Below are 18,348 nucleotides of genomic sequence, written 5' to 3' on the forward strand. Positions count from 1 at the left end.
TTTGGGTTTATTTCTTAAAGATGATATCATGCATGTGATGGCCGTTAACCTGGATACAGGTTTCCAACCTCTGGAGAAAATCATTACGCACTCTCATCAACATGTCTTGTCCAATCAAATTCACCTCTTCGGTGATTGCATTTTTTAGCTGCAATAATGTTCGTGGTTTGTGAACATAGACACGAGCTTTCAAATACCCCCATAAGAAATAGTCACAGGGCGACAAATCTGGTGACCTCGGCGGCCACGGCACGTCACCAAAACGTGAAATCAACTTGCCAGGGAACATCTTCTTCACAACTCGCATCGATGCAGCGGCAGTATGCGCTGTAGCCCCATCTTGTTGGAAGTAAACATTTTTCACGTTTATTCCTCGCCTCCGAAGTTGTAGCTTGAGATATGTTTCCAACATGTGAACATAGCGTGCAGAATTCACTGTCACTGTGACTCCATTTTCTTCAAAAAAATACGGACCAATTATCCCAAAGTGGCCTACAGCACACCAAACCGTTACTTTTGGAGAGTGGAGTGGTTTTTCATGAAAGTTACATGGATTTTCAGGAGCCCAATATCGTAAGTTTTGTTTGTTCACTGAACCGTTTAAGTGGAAGTGAGCTTCGTCGCTCATTAACATCATTACATCAGGATTATCAGTAAACAACACCTGCATACGTACTGCAAAATCTTCTCTTTGTCCATAGTCCCTCTCTTTCAGTTGCTGTACCACCTGTATTTTATAGGGATGAAATTTCAAATCTGATTTTAACATTATTCTGACAGAATCGCGCTTCATGCGTAGCTCTTGTGCGTGTCTTCGTGCAGAGTGACCCGGGCTCCTCATCAAAGCAGTTCTCATTCTAGCGATGTTGTCTGGTGTTCTCACTGTTCTTGCTGGACTGGGTGGCTTTTTCTTTGATACTGTTCCTGTTGTTCTGAACTTGTGCACCCATCTTAGCAATGTATTCCGGCTTGGAACCGTGTCATTTCGCGCAATATTAAAGTGGCGTTGGAAGATACGCTGTGTTTTGATAACGGATTCGCCATTTTTAATAAATGTGTCATATGCAAAAACATGATGCTGAACTGACCACTGATCCATCGTGACTAAAATGGTAAAGCTCACTCAAAACAATGACATAACCTCAATCTCCCTAGAACATGTAACAACAATGTAACAGCTGTTGCAAATTCGTCCGGTTCCCGGCAGTCACCCTGTATTAGCATAACTTTTCCTGACGATCACATGCCAGTTTGTGTGTTATCACTTAAATCTTTAAACCACTTAACCACGTGTCTGTTATGAACAATCATCACTATATACTAGTTGAATATTTAAAATGTTTCACTTGCAGAATTTTCTAGTTTCAAAAGTAATTTGATGTCTGTTCACCGCTGTTTTTTCTGGACACATTTTTCTGATACAGAGATAAAACATGAACTGATGCTACAGGTGAAGCGGGCGCAGGAGCCTGAAGTGCAGACGGCAGTCATGTGGTTAGCCACACAATATTCAGTCTTATCGCATTCATTCCTGACCAATATTAGTTCTCTTGTAGTTGTTCAATGTTAATATGCATTTTCTTATTGGGAACATATCAGGTGTTACATTTTTTAAATTCAAATGGTTTTAACTTTTTTAAAGAAGTGATCACCCATCCAGTAGCGGTGAGAGACGTGTTGCTCAGTAGTCCAATGTGTTAAATAACTTTCAAAAGGTTGCAACTGTTAACTCTGCCTAGCCTCTACATTTTACAAACAACGTTGTATTGTATGTCTAAATGTGCCTTGATTACAGGCCGAGACATTCACTCGTACGGGACTAGAGGCAGAGACAACTACCGAACTGGGAGACACAGGACGGTGGTTTATGAACGCTTGCCTTCACAGGCAGGGTTTTATTTTATTAACAGATTGCCTAATGAATTAAGAAAAGCCTCGACGCTCAAAGCGTTAAAAACTCGTTTAAAACGCTGTTTAGCGTCAAATGCATTTTACAATGTAAAAGAGTTTCTGGAATATGACTGGGAGACCACACAATAACAAGACTGACTCTCGAACGAAGTGGGAATTATTGGCGATGGATGAACATGGAATGAGTGATCAAATGTATGTCTGAATGAGAGCTCGATGTGGTATGTATGTCCAAATTTTAACATATTTGACGTTTGCTATACAAATGTATTTTGTCTCCGCAATAAAAAATTGACTATTGACTATTGACTATTGACTATTGACTATTGACTATAACTATTCTGATATTTATCCAAAATAACGAGCTGCTTTATATAGTTTATAAACCATCCTCAAATACTCTTTGGTTTTTTTTTTATTAAGAACTAATACAATTGTACAAATTGAGATAAAAAAGGTGGTTAACTTGGTTTCCAGACCAATGAATCTAATGCCAATGATTAGACATAATATACTATTGATCTGATCTATTTATACTCATCAATGTTAGAAACTTTTAATGTCCTGCCTTAAGTTTGTACCGTAGTTAGTTCAGTCTCATTCAAATGGTTGTCCATTGAATTTGTCATATTATAAAATTATAGTTTTGGTTTTGAAATGTGTAAACTTTTATCAATAATAATGTGAAGGATTTATAAAAGATTTCAATATGCTTCTTTGTTGCTTTATAATTCACTACATTTCAAGTAAGCTTAATTACTTTCCTCAAACATTTTCACTGCTCGTGTTTGGGAAATGTTTTAAATAGTGCGCTCTGTAATAGTACTTTATTCTTTATACAAAAATGTTTGAAAACTAATGATGGAACATCTAAAACTATAAAGTTACAGCTCGTTCTAGATTACATACCTACCTAGTTAGAATTATTTCTTTTCTTCTATTCATTAATCCAGTTTAATTCAATATTTTTCGTGTGTATAAAAGTCTACTATATACAGTAGTGTCATAAAAGTCATATTATTGATTATGAAATACTAACGTTAATATAATGACAGTTACAATACCTAAGTTTTTTTTATCTAAGAAGTATTATTAAAGTGATAATAAACTAATAATAACCCTTGTACTTTGTGAGAAGTATAAGTCAAATCTATATTGTTATATAAGCTATTACATTAGATACAACTAACTTATATCACAAAAATATGTTACCTAATATAATGTCTTTTATAATTTAGTATCATATTCAATACTATTGTTCTCTATTCTTCAAGAGTATTTAAATATTTCTGTAATTTATTTTTAGTAAATATTTTTAATGGACTATCTTGAAGTGTTTTGGAATTGAAAAGCTGTAATTTCAATTACTGTTTTTTCAGTTCAATGGAAAAATTTGTTTATTACTCGAAATTGATCAAAATTATTAAAATGTAGCACTTACTGCAACTTGACATTTAAATTTACAACTATATTGTAGTATAAGATTCAAAATTATTAATGTAATCCATCTAAAAAGTCTTTTTTGAAATCTTTTTTACATTACTTAAATGATTTTGTAAGTTAAATAATATCCCTTCTAGCACAGTTGGAAGAAGGTAGATTGAATGTTTAAATGAATTGCTTTCATTTTGAAATATCAAACTGAAGATACATTAGTATTTGTATGTTATAACACTAATAGCACTATTACTCCAATAGTTAACATGTTAATAAATAATGTTATATACTTCCCAAAATGGCTGCTGTGTTAACCCTAGAACTGGCAATGGTGTCACTCTGTACTGGCGGCTCTGTTTTAACAGTCTCGTAGACGTTTCTTATAATGTATCACATTTCATAACTGTTAGTCCAAATATAAACTATTATATGTCAATGTATTCACAACTATATGGAGAGCATTATAATAACAATATATTATTGTTTCCATGGAAACATATTTTTATTTCTTTTTACAAATTGTAAGAACATTATTTTTTTGGAAATGTTTTTTGTAAATATTTTGTTGTGTAACTGCTTAGCAATAAGCTTTACATCAAAACCGTAAATTAGTAACTTATTCGAAATTTTGTCCTGATTCCAAAAATATATAATTATTGTAAGTTTTACCTCAAAACGTATGTGTTACAGGGCTTTGTATGAAAAAGCACCCATATTTACTTATTTTCAAAAATGCGTACATTTCTAAATAAATATTATTGTTTGTGGGTAAATATAATCTCTTTACTGCATTTATACTTATATAAGTATGACAGTTAAAACAAAAATAAAATAAAACAATAAATTTTAATCTTACCTTATTTACATATGTACAATATATACAAAGTTTCATTTTTCACTCAGCGTCACTAGATCCCGCCCTGCGACCTCTCTAAGATCATTTGATCGGTCTCTAAAGTTTTCACCCATACTGAACAACTAAAACTATAACCTAAGAAAGCTAAAAAAAAACAATAACAACACCAAATACTATTGGATTCGTAACCTCAAACAAAAAACCCAGCACTTGTGTACAGTTTCACAACAATGTGGTTGACCCGTATACGTTCACGTCAGCTGTCCAAAAAAACGATGTTTTACGGTAAACAAAGAAGAGAATAATCGAAGTAAGAACAGTAAATCGGTACTAAAGATATTGCTCTTCCAGAATATATCAAATAAAAATCATTTATATGACCTTAATTGCCTAAAATTTCAATAACTGTACATGTCTACTTTGGCAACGAATATTCGTCCTTGCCAAATCGGACGGACCTTTGGCGACGAAAATTCGTTTCATACCAGCTCTAGGGTTAAAATCTTAAGAAATATACAAGATTAGCTATCAAAATTGCTTATATTTAAAAATGCCATTATTGTCTATATTGTCAAATACTTATAATACAATTCTGCACACATGGTAATGGCCACAATGTTGAAACTTTTTATCGCCTGAGATTCATTGGTTAACAAATTTAATGTAAGTCACTGTAAGTGGTATCTGTATAACAGTTGGTAAATATCGTATTCACTCCTGTCTCACGCTTCATAAAACATTGTACAACCGCTTTCTTTTTCAAAACTTTTATTAGTCATCATCTTGAAAGATATATATTATTTATATATATATATATATATATATATATATATATATATATATATATATATATTTATTGATATGTTGCTTGAAATTGCTTAAAGTTTCTACAATAGTGTTTCTTAGGCAAGTTATGAAATACTTGCAATAAAAATCTGTACAAATGTGAACAGCCGCCATCTTAAAACTTTTTATTGGTTGAGGCTGACTAATAAATTGATCTAAACCATTCATCGATTATGCAAAAAAAGTGTAATAACAGTGTTGTATAATGTGAATAAAAACTTTACCATTACAGATCATGTCAACAAACATTAAGCTTACTTGAAGATATTGAACTCTGGTAAACAAATTAAAAGCAGGGCTATTGACCAACATGATTTTATACCATAAACCACTTTATTCTAAAATTATGGAAAATTTAATGTAGAATATTGTAATGTTTTTTATTAAACCGTTATGAAAAACCTTGTTATGTTCACAAATACAATAAAACTCATTAAATGCGTAAATTTGTATTTTATCGGCATGTTATGTTAAAAGTTCTTTAACAAAGTGTTGATATAGTAGCCACTAATATTTCAGTGTTTTGCAAAGTATTTTGAATCTTACATTTTTAAGATTTATGTAGCACTATGTATTAAAAATAAATGACAGTTTTACAAATAATTTTATAATGTATCAAGAGAAACATTGTACCTTTTACATAACATTGAAGTAAACCTTATGTTTGTCATAAAAACCATTTTAGAGCCTAAGCAATATAATTTGTTTAATTTTTAAATGCTGATGAAAAGTGTACTGCTGTTCAATTTTAAACTATGTAAAGTTTCTGTACTTTTTTATTTTTCCTTTGTTTTAGGAGACATAATGCATTGTGATTTGTATCTGCCAGTGTTGGACGACCTGTACCTTTTTATTTATTTGTTATGCAGTGTTGCCACATCGATAGCAACTGAGAATATGTGCAGCGTGCCAACTCCACAAGCTGTGCATTATCTTTATATTTTAAAATTGAAAAATTTGTAAAATTTTAAAAAGTAGAACAAAAAGACAATACCAGTTTCAAAAAGAAGCTGAGTTCATAAAGAAAACTGGCAAACGTTTGTAGAAGTGAAAATTTGATTTGAGCTTCCCTTCAGAACGAAAAGTTGCAACAAACTTGAGCACAAATTACTTGACTAATGATGGTGGCTGTAAAACAGTTGGTTTCAATATAATATTGCAGGTGCATTAAAACATTGAAGCCGCTTGGACAGTACAAATATCATGCATGAATGGAGAACTTATGGAAGGACAGTTAAAAGTTTTGCCACAGAGAAGAGTGATGTTTTACTCACAGACAGATCTAAGCTTGTACATAGCTTTTACAAGTGTGTCATAGAGAATGTAGTAGTCATAGTATAGTAGTCATAGTATAGTTTACTTATAGTCACACCAGGTATACTGAACTCATGTACACTTTTTCAATAAAGAATTGAAACAATTTGATACATGTTTTTGTTGTTGCTCCTCTGTTCTCTCTCAATTAAAATGTTTGTCGGTCGGCATATGTGTTGTGAATGCCACCCAGGTCGGCATATGTGTTGTGAATGCCACCCAGGTCGGCATATGTGTTGTGAATGCCACCCAGGTCGGCATATGTGTTGTGAATGCCACCCAGGTCGGCATATGTGTTGTGAATGCCACCCAGGTCGGCATAGTGTGTTGTGAATGCCACCCAGGTCGGCATATGTGTTGTGAATGCCACCCAGGTCGACATATGTGTTGTGAATGCCACCCAGGTCGACATATGTGTTGTGAATGCCACCCAATGAAAGTAAAGCACAGTGTTGTTCATGATAACAGACACAGTGAAACTAAATATGTGTTAAAATAGTCAAAGTCGATGGGGACGGACAATCTCAAACTCCAGCTCCCACATGTCGAGGGAACAGTGAGGAGTGAAGAATGGCTACAGGCAGAATTGTATTAAATTTATAGAATTTTTATGCACAAAGTAAAATTTGTATACTGTGATTTATTTAAGGATTCCTTTAATATTAGAAAACTTTTAGTACGACAAAAAAGTCTGAGTTATTATATTTGGTTATTTGGGTGAAAATAAGTAAATCTCTTTCGCTATACTTCAAACCAACTGACTTATTTTGTTTTTAAATGAGGATCATAAGTTGGAGACAATCAAACTAATTCGTAATTACATTTTCAAATTACGATCATTGGAAACATGTTTATAATTACTGAATTTTTAAAATTTCTCTCATGTGCATATTTTAGTAAACGTTTCCTAAAATTAATTGAGTCTGGTTTTGAAGTACCTATCTAAAACTAATTTCAAAGTCATTAATTTAGCTGTCTGGAATCCATAAATTTTTTAACATATGAAAATATTTTTACATTTTCATGAGCATAAACAAATTTATTTAAACAATAATTAGAAATTTAATTAACGACCAGATTCTCCTAATTCTTGTCAAGGAATTCACATCAATATTGATGTTAAGATAATATAAATGACTATTGAAATAGTTTCTCGTGAGAAAATATAAATACAAACGGCACTGTAGTAAATATTCTTTCAATTATAGGTTATTTTCCTATTTACCTGCAGATGTAAATTCAATAATATATTTTAAACTTGCGTTGAACACTGCTGGTGTTGATTAGTGATAAGGCTGATTTCAATGACATTTTAAAATTAAGTTTAAATTAAATGAAATTGAAATTAAAATTAAATTAGGCAATTGTCATTTATATGAATTAATGAATGTTAAAACAAATGGTATTCAATAGGTTTTCAGAGTAAACAAGTTTAAATAAGTAATTAGAAATTGAATTAAACTGTAACTAATCAGTTTGAATATTTTTACAGAATAGTCATGAAATAAACTCTTGTTTAATTAAACCAATGATTTACTGATGTGTTCCTTTTAGCCAATTCAGATTTAATGTTTTCACTTCATTTTAATTTCCTGTATTGGTATATTTATACAGTACTCAATATTTTTATTTTGACTCCAGTTATAATCACAGCATAATAATGGAGATCAGTTAATGAAACCATTAATGTAGTGTTGTTAAAGATGTGATCAATTTCTTTGGGGGATGAACGCAAACCTTGATATGAACATTGACAGAACATTCAGCATCATAACTACTTAGGAAGAAATTAACTAATGTTTATTCTCGTATGATTTTGTACAAATACTGACAAAGTCAAGTGTCAGCTCAAGTGCCAAGTCAGAAAAACTTAAGTTATGGCCTAGAGTTCAAGCAACCAGTGATGGGAGTCCTGTTGGCATTGTACAAACAACAAGGAAGAGACAACAATAAAAACCAACAAAATAAACTGCATAATAATAAACAAATATTAATAAATAAGTAATAGCATCAACTAAAATTTGACAGCACAGTAACCAAAATTATATATTAATACAAATATGATATAAACAACAAAATTACCAACAAAAACTAAACTTAATATGTAGATTAATAACATTAACAAAAGGTAATGAAAATAATAGTACACCATGGGGAAACATGTGTAAATAAATATAAATTTAAACAGCTTTGGAATCTGAGACTGCCAAAAATTAAATAAAAATCGGGAACATATTTTAGTAAAAAATCTGTGCTTGCTGGAAAATATGATAGTTATGGAGTTACACAGCTAAAATGAGGTAGTTTGTTGCAGAATACCCGTTGATGAGATGCCATATGATTGTTGTAAACTTTTAATTATATTACTCTATGGTTGTTAAAAGTTTTTTGAGCCTATTTAATTCTATTTTCGTGTTTTTTTTGCATCTTGAAAATCATGTTGATGTATCACCATGGCCATATCTAATGCCATCATCTGTTTACAGGTTACATGCAGAATATGATGGCCATGTATGGGAACATGTGGATGGACTCTGTCGGACCGATGGACATGGACCAGGAGATGCTAGCTGCTTATCGTTATGGACGTCCCAACTGGAACGTGAATAGGTACATCTGCACAACGTGCGGTCGGACCTATTCACTGCAGGCTTCCCTCTACAACCACAAGAAGTTTGAGTGTGGGAAACTCCCTAACTTCATCTGCCCATACTGCCCTCATCGGACGAAACAGAAAGGTAACCTAAAAACTCATATTAAGAAGCGCCACCCAGAATTCTTCTCTGAGCCTTTTATGCCTTCGCCGAGCCGGCTGAACTCAATGATGAACTCAATCATGATGCAGAGCACTGCAATGCAGCAATCACTGATGCAGAACTCCCCAGGTGCCAACGCTCCTCCTCAGAGCCCTCAGGTGTCAATGGGGAGCTCTATGATGGGTAATACATCCATCTCCATGACGCAGAACTCCAATCGAAATATGATGCAGAATTCATCGCCTGGTTCCATGATGCCGAACTCATCAAAAACTCACAGTTCATCTATTAATAACCTACTGCAGGCCATGAAACATCAAGGAGCGATGGGGCCGAATTCCTCCAATCAGAATGCAATGTCTGCTGCCAATCTTGTGCAAGCACTTTCTCAGAGTCTGCCCAACTCAACGAGCATCTCCGCTCTAGACATCATGCAGGTTTTGGCTCAAGGTACCCCAAAGAGTCCGATGACTCCGCACAGAATGTCTCCACTGAATGCAACTCCAGCCAATTACAACAACCCTCCCCAAAGTCCGATGGCTGCTAACAGAATGTCGCCTTTAAATCCTTCATCGATGGTTACTACAACCCTCAATGGAGGAGTGAAATCTGATCTTCCAAAGAGTCCTGAAGAGATGCCTTCTGCTAATGCAGACGCCCCAAAGAGTCCAACTATATCAACCTTTAACACCACTCTATCTTTAGATCCGACGGAATCGGAAGATTCGTCTGATACACCTCAAATACTCCCTAGCTACCCTGTATCCCAATAGTCATTAGTAACAATTATGTCTAGGTATTTATTGAACGCAATAACAATATACTTAACTATGCAATCAATTATGCCAACAATAATGTAATATTTGTCTGTTGTGGATCTTACTCTAGGCTTAGCTAAGGGAAGTATCAAGAGTGTTTTAAGGTATCATCGTCGGGATCATGTTGGGGTTCCTGTAGACACATTAGATTATATTGCAGTTGTAAACTTTTGAAGCCATTTGGTTGTGTAATTTCTCCATTGATAACCGGTCGTAGTAGGATCCCAACGCAATCTCGACGGAGACCTCTGTACATAGGGCCCAGAAGCTCACAACATCTCCTTACCTCGCATCTCCACGAGAGACCAGGCCTCTCGGGCACAGCTGTGTAATATACTCCTTGAATCTCTGTTGTAAAAGCTTCTCAACAATTTTTCTAATTAATATTTGGTTGTCACTGCAAAGCATTTTGGCATTCCATTGCATTCATGGTAACAACAAAGAGCTCTTCAAATGTGTTATCAATTTAGGAAGCACCTGAATAAACCTGTAATAAATACTACTTTTCTTGCTCGATAGTAAAAATTAACTAAATTATAATTAGTCCACAAATCTTGATGAATTGTTTTAATTACTAAGGTAAAATAGATCATTTAATTAATATATTTGCTTTATTTCTGGTAATTAATTACACAATATTAACTTTTTACATTTGTATTGTATGTACTTTTGGGAAATTTGTGAAGTACGTTTTAAAGACATTTATTAGTGTTATCCAAAAAAATTTGAAATTTGATTTAAATTGTGAAAACACTATGGTTATAAATTTAATATTTATATACAAAATTGCTACTAAAATGTTGAGTTACAAAATTGTCATGGTGATTCCAGTTAACTTTAAAGTTCATATAAGAATAACATTTTAATTCATTTGTTAAAATTTAAATTTAGTTTACATTAATATATATATACAGAAATTTTTCTGTATGTCCTTGAATAATATTACAACTTCAATCAGGACATTTCATTTGTACAGAAAGCTTTGTTCAACAAGTTTTAATATTTTTAATTCACTTCTTTTAGTTAAAAAAAATTATTCACCACACAATTTGTTTTCTACCTGATTAGCAAATGTGTAGAAGAAGCTTGGATTCTTCATATTTAGTGAAAGGTAGATTAAAGTAAATTACGCTTACTTGAAGAGATTGTTTTTCGAATTGCAATGTTTTAATCCTTTGAGCCATTACTATTGAATTAAAACCATGGTTTATCCATCACCAGATATCATAGATTTTTAACCACAGAGGCCAACACACTGTTTTGTTACTTTCAAACTATAGCCATGGCCAACACACTGTTTTGTTACTTTCAAAATAGCTGGCCAACACACTGTTTTGTTACTTTCAAACTATAGCCATGGCCAACACACTGTTTTGTTACTTTCAAACTATAGCCATGGCCAACACACTGTTTTGTTACTTTCAAACTATAGCCATGGCCAACACACTGTTTTGTTACTTTCAAACTATAGCCATGGCCAACACACTGTTTTGTTACTTTCAAACTATAGCCATGGCCAACACACTGTTTTGTTACTTTCAAACTATAGCCATGGCCAACACACTGTTTTGTTACTTTCAAACTATAGCCATGGCCAACACACTGTTTTGTTACTTTCAAACTATAGCCATGGCCAACACACTGTTTTGTTACTTTCAAACTATAGCCATGGCCAACACACTGTTTTGTTACTTTCAAACTATAGCCATGGCCAACACACTGTTTTGTTACTTTCAAACTATAGCCATGGCCAACACACTGTTTTGTTACTTTCAAACTATAGCCATGGCCAACACACTGTTTTGTTACTTTCAAACTATAGCCATGGCCAACACACTGTTTTGTTACTTTCAAACTATAGCCATGGCCAACACACTGTTTTGTTACTTTCAAACTATAGCCATGGCCAACACACTGTTTTGTTACTTTCAAACTATAGCCATGGCCAACACACTGTTTTGTTACTTTCAAACTATAGCCATGGCCAACACATTGTTTTGTTACTTTCAAACTATAGCCATGGCCAACACACTGTTTTGTTACTTTCAAAATGCTGCTCGTTACAGTCTCTACATCTGGCAGTTACAAGAAACTAAAGCCGTGGCCAACACACTGTTTTGTTACTTTCAAAATGCTGCTCGTTACAGTCTCTACATCTGGCAGTTACAAGAAACTATAGCCGTGGCCAACACGCTGTTTTGACCAGCTAATAATCTGTGTTCCAGTGATTTCTAACTGTACATTCATAATCATGTTCATCTTTGTTACTTTCAAAATGCTGCTCGTTACAGTAACAGTTACAAGAAACTATAGCCATCTTGTTGAAATAATCCATATTTATTTAATTTATTTTTGTTGTTGTTTTTATATGTGTTGTATATCTTCAAAAGTAAAAATCATTATATTTTTCCATTACTATAGGAATAATTAAAAATAACCCCAAAATACAGGATCTTATATATTTTTTTTATTTATAATTTTGGCTTTAACAGTATAAATAATGAGCCAAGCGCCTAAATTGATTTTGTAAGAAAGAAATAGATGGTCAACTTTGCTAGTTTTGATGGAGATCAAAATTGTTAAGAATATGAAACAATAATTTCTCTTATATTATATTATTCATAGTTTTTACAAATAAATGATAGTTGTATCATTGCCAGACAACCAGATAAAGAAACTGAAGTCATCTGTATTTGTTTAGCTGTCGATGATTCAATATTTATTTAAGCGTCTGACAGTTGATTTTACACTTATTAAACTGAGAAAAGTACAATCTGAGAAAAAAATGTATCATTTTATATTATTTTCAACTCTATTGATGCCTCCACCTGCAACTAGGTTGTGAGCTTATCGGTGCACATTGGATCTCTGCTCATTATTTATTCTGTTCTAAGTTCCTGGACTACAAATCTATTGTTTTCTGTTCATTTTCACAAACAAGTACAACATTTTGTCAGAGAGACTTTTGTAAAAATATATAGGTCACAAATTAAATTGTATTTTTTAAACGTAACATAATGTATAATGTACATTTCTTTATTTAAATCCTAATACATTTTTATATTGATAAGAATATAACCAACTTAACTCAAAGCATTTAACCTTGTGTACATATTGTTTTATTTTTCATAAATATTAAATAATACTATTTTTAATCTTCATATCATGGGCATTTTTTAAAAAAATTAAAGAGCAGGTAAAAATGATAGAATCTCGGAAGACCACAAGCTCAGTTAACAAATTGTTGATTTGTTGGCCGGCAGTTTCAGTTGCCTTGTAAAAATGATAAATGAGACTTGGTGACCAAAATTTATTTTATAAACCTAAGAAAGGAACGATTACTAATTTCCCCAAAAGTAGATGAAATAACATGTTTTAACAAGCATATTAAGAAACTTTATAGTACTAAAGAATTTGGACTGAGTATTCACATTGATTATTTTATTGCATATTATGTATGTGTAATGGAGTAAGTTTATTTAAAGTGTTTGCTTTCTATATAAATGCACATGTTAACTTGTTTTGCAGTGACAGCCAGTTAATACTGCTGTACAGATAGATCGCTAATCCAAATGAGTAATTTGAACGATTCTATTAGTACATTGTGAATCGAAAGTCGAATACAACATTAATTAACCTTGTTGGTAGTAAATTACTATATATATATATATATATATATATATCAGTTTTATATGAACTATACACGGCAGTGTACTATTGTTTTATATAGGTAGTATTATATATCCTATTATACATTTTTTTAATAGGTTGTCGTTAAAGTGTTCCTTTAAGAAAGTTTTTGAAGTATCGCTAACTTTCTGGACTCCAATAAAATGTGCAATTCAGAAATGTTTACATAGTTAAGTTTTACCATAGTTATATATATATACATATATTTATGTAGCTTGTTATTTTTCCATACAACATATTTTATTAGTATAACATCACATTCTGTATTGTAACATGCAAGCATTCCAGTGTTAAACTCTTTTTTTAATTATTAAAAATGAATCCGTGTTAGTGATTACGGTTATTATAGAACAAAATGGGAATTTAAAACAAGCCAAATAAATATCATTATAACAATAAAGTGGGTTTGTTTTTTTATTGGGAGATTGCTGTGCAACATTTTAAATAAAAATACGTTAAATTATTGTTGGAAATCAGACACTGAGTTATTAATTTCTTAGTATTTCAAATGAATATGCTGATTTATTATAAAAGTGTCTATCCATGAAATATTTAAATGATTGTTAATTAGAAATTTAAATTGAATATTTACTAAGCAATCTTTTTGTACAATGATATTAGTTTACTCCTTCCTCTAAAACTTTAACTAAATTTAATTTAATTATCTATTTAATAGAAACATAAGGGCTGTTTAGAAAGTAATCTTTAGTTGTTGAGAATACAACAAAAAATTTAAATAAACTTTATTGTAGAAGACAAAATTGCATCATCCGCTTAGTTTTTCACATAATTTTTACCAATATTAAGCCACTAGTAGGTTTTAAATGTTTAATCTATCATTACACCATACAGCACCAGATCTCAAACTCTTTATTTTAAGAATATCTGTGAGACCATTTGAAACCAAGAATTCAAGAACTTCAATAACAAACATTATCGTTATCGCTTCACAGAGAGAGAGAGAATATCTTTATTTCAAAATCCTAAACATTAGAAATGGTGTGACATACAGTTACAAAATATACAGATACAAAACCAATAAACAAACAAAGAAACAAAACAAAACAAAATTTAAAAACAAATGTATAACATTTGTAAACAGCAACAACAATATTGTCATTAAATTATTATTATATTAATAACGTATAATAATCTGAGGGAAAATGTCTGTCCAATCAAAAAATTTGTCTATATTGTAAAAAGGCCTGTTCAACAGCCACTGATGCAGTTTCGCTGGAAGACTGTTGAAGAATCTAGCCCCCACATATGATGGTTTTTTCTCAAAATATGTCCTGTGGTGACTGGGTAAAGTAAAGTTGTTACAATGCCTTGTGTTATAGTGATGAAGGTCTCTGTTCCGTTGCATATTCCTTCCAACTACATTAAGAACTGTTTCTTGTATATATAAACTTACAACAGTCAGAATTTTCCATTCTTTAAATACTTGTCTACAGCTATCAAGGGGTTTTAAACAGGCCATAATTCTTAGAGCTCTTTTTTGCAATAATAAGACCTGTTCAAGATTCTTTGCTGAGGAAGCACCCCAATCAAGAATTCTGTATCTAAGATGGCTTTCAAAAAGAGCCTGATAGGCAATCTTGACAGTACAGATGAGCTGATAGCCTTAGTTCTACTGTATGTATAATGTCTGGAGTGCTTCCTTAGCAAAGAATCTTGAACAGGTCTTATTATCGCAAAAAAGAGCTCTAAGAATTATGGCCTGTTTAAAACCCCTTGATAGCTGTAGACAGGTATTTAAAGAATGGAAAATACACATATAAGTCTCAACAATTCCAGGATTTAATGGGATGATTTCCTCGCCTTTCTTGGATCTACTCATCTATTTTTTTAACAATGTCCATCATAGGTTACTCTATTTTCTTCATCACTGCTGGAATTGTAATTATAGTGTTCATACACTTAAATATAGTAATGTTTTCTGAATATTTGTAAAATTTATTTTCACCTCTAGAATTGGAAATTTGTGAGTGGAATCACATAAGTACAAAGTCTTTATCTCTGGAAAATGTAAAAAAAGTAAATGGATGTGTGAAAGATAAATTGCATCTTTCTTATTAAACCAGTTACAATTGGGGTTGTAGCAATAATCAAAGTGGATATTCTGATTCGGCTTTCCCTCAATGGATTCTTCACTAGGAGTGTCAGACACTCAGTTATTTTCCTGTCTGAAATAATATCCTTGATAACGTGACGAGAAGCCTGGACGGTTATATCCTATCATTTCCCTCAATGGCTTCTTCACTAGGAGTGTCAGACACTCAGTTATTTTCCTGTCTGAAATAATATCCTTGATAACGTGACGAGAAGCCTGGACGGTTATATCCTATCATTTCCCTCAATGGCTTCTTCACTAGGAGTGTCAGACACTCAGTTATTTTCCTGTCTGAAATAATATCCTTGATAACGTGACGAGAAGCCTGGACGGTTATATCCTATCATTTCCCTATTCTCTATTTAAATTGCCACATGAAAACAAAGGGAACTTTCTGTATTAAACAGCATTGTTTACCTTCAAGGTGATTTTTCAGTTTGATTTTACAATCTTTTATTACAATAGTTAAATATTTAGACAACTCTCTTATTTTACTTGACGTCCCCCTAGCATGAAACGAAAGACAAAAAATTGTATTTAAGAATCTTACCAAATGAGTTTTAACACTAGATCTGGTGTCATGTTAAAGACTCAACTTGGTTATTCTTTTTTTTGCACTTTGCAATCTTTATTTTCCAAAAATCACCAAAAATACATTTCTTGCATAAATGATGAATTTTTTTGAGTAATCTGTAACACGGAAAAATAGTAGATGTAAAACAAAATATAGTATATTTTATTACTATTCAAACTATTGATTTTTACATGATTAAATTAATGCATATTTGATAAGAAACCCATTTTCCTACTATAACAGTTAAAACAGTCCAAAAGAAATAAATAAATTATTTATTTCAAATTTGTTTGTTTATCTATTAATACTATGATAACATGCAAGTACATAATCACGATACTACATAATCATGAACTACCAGATACAGTTTGAAACAAATAATCAAAATAAAAACCAATGAAACTTAAGATTATTTTATATACTCAAACAATATAATTTGAATGTGAAAATATTTGATTTTAAACATTTATTTATTGCAGTGCTTTTATGTATTCAGGCTCACAAATCCTCTTGACATAGGTATCTCCTCTTCCTGTTGATACCAGTTTTTGAAGTATTTAAAAATATGTGATTAACAATTTAGTGATATAACATTTTTTAAATGCACCAGATCTAGGATTAATGAATAAATTAAATTATATTTCAATCCAATTTGAATAAACAGCATTCAATTTTTTGAAGCAAGGTAATTAAATATTTAAAGGCATAAATTTTTCCTGAGCTATATATGTTTCACTGGTTAATACGGGTTAACGATTTTTAGATGTTATATTGCTTGTTTTATCAGTTGGATTAAATATGTTTTAAATTAAAATTGTGATAAGTTTTAATTTTGTAAGTGATTAGAGTAACAAATATTGTTTCTTAAATATTCAAGAATGTTGTTTTTGTGTGTAATATCTACTTGAATACTTTATAAACAATAATAAAGTACCAAAGATCTTTTATCTTGCATTATAGTTTGATAGAGTAAAAACTATTAATATCTAAGAATTCATATGAAGGTAAAACTCTAATGCTTATTATTTTATAAATTTTGTTCTTTGTTTTTATTCTAAATGAAATGATGAGTTACTGCTTTAACTGTATTTCAACATAAACTAATATAAATACAGTAATCTATATGATATAATACACCACTCTCTATAGTATTTTATAATCTTAACAATATTTATACAAGCAAGAGGTTCACACAAGAGAATGGACACCACTGCATATTTCAACATTTCAACAATAGATTTTAGTAAAGAATATTTAAAGTTTTTTTACAAGTATTATAGATTGAATTTTAGTTGTATTTTGTAGGAAGAGAATACATTTCAAGAAGTAATATAAACTTCAAAACATTTACATTCAAAATAAAGTGTCCTAATAAATGATAATTAATAAGAGGAACCCTCAGATTAATATTTAAAAAATATGATAAAATTGTAACAGCTTGTGCAAAAAGGGGGGTATAACCTCTCACATGTATTGCTGTAATTGGTCCAAGTGTTTAACCTAATAGAATGAGAAATTTAAATTTTCCCAGTATAAGATAAGGTTGATTATGTACTATATATTTAGGAATGCTTGCATTTAGTTTTTATTTTATTCATAAAAATTTTATTTTTACTGCATGCAATTTTAAACAGACAAGGATATATTTTTTAATTACTTTAAGAGATTTATTATTGTTATAAATTCTGGAAAATTACTGAAATACCAAAGCATATTAACGACATTTAAGAGATTGAATTCACAAGATTACCATGTTATTCCTATTTACTTTTTTAACTGAAGCTTTACAACTGTATACCTACATTATATTTGCAGTAAACCATCCAAGTATTTACATACCAGCAGTTTATTTTCACTCATTGATAGCTATAAAATACAAGTGCCAAGTATCAATCATAAATCTGCATTAATTTAAACAGAACAGAATTTCTATACTATTCTGGTATAAGGTACAACTTTTAATTTAATTTTCCCTCTCCAATTAGAAGGTTTTGGTATTTTAGTTATTTAAGATTTTTAATGTTTCTTTAAAG

General features: G+C 31.5%; 1 protein-coding gene across 1 annotated transcript in view; it reads left to right on the forward strand.

Annotated features, from left to right (window-relative positions):
* LOC124356067 (longitudinals lacking protein, isoforms A/B/D/L-like) overlaps positions 1–11,252 on the forward strand; it is a 288,880-nt gene extending 277,628 nt beyond the window's left edge. Inside the window, exon 4 of the mRNA XM_046807234.1 lies at positions 8,851–11,252. Coding sequence (XP_046663190.1) covers positions 8,851–9,893 — 1,043 coding nt within the window. The 3' untranslated portion in view covers positions 9,894–11,252. The remainder of the gene's footprint in view (positions 1–8,850) is intronic.
* The last annotated feature ends 7,096 nt before the right edge of the window (positions 11,253–18,348 follow it).

Source organism: Homalodisca vitripennis, chromosome 2, assembly GCF_021130785.1.
Source record: "Homalodisca vitripennis isolate AUS2020 chromosome 2, UT_GWSS_2.1, whole genome shotgun sequence".
Taxonomy (NCBI): Eukaryota; Metazoa; Arthropoda; class Insecta; order Hemiptera; family Cicadellidae; genus Homalodisca; species Homalodisca vitripennis.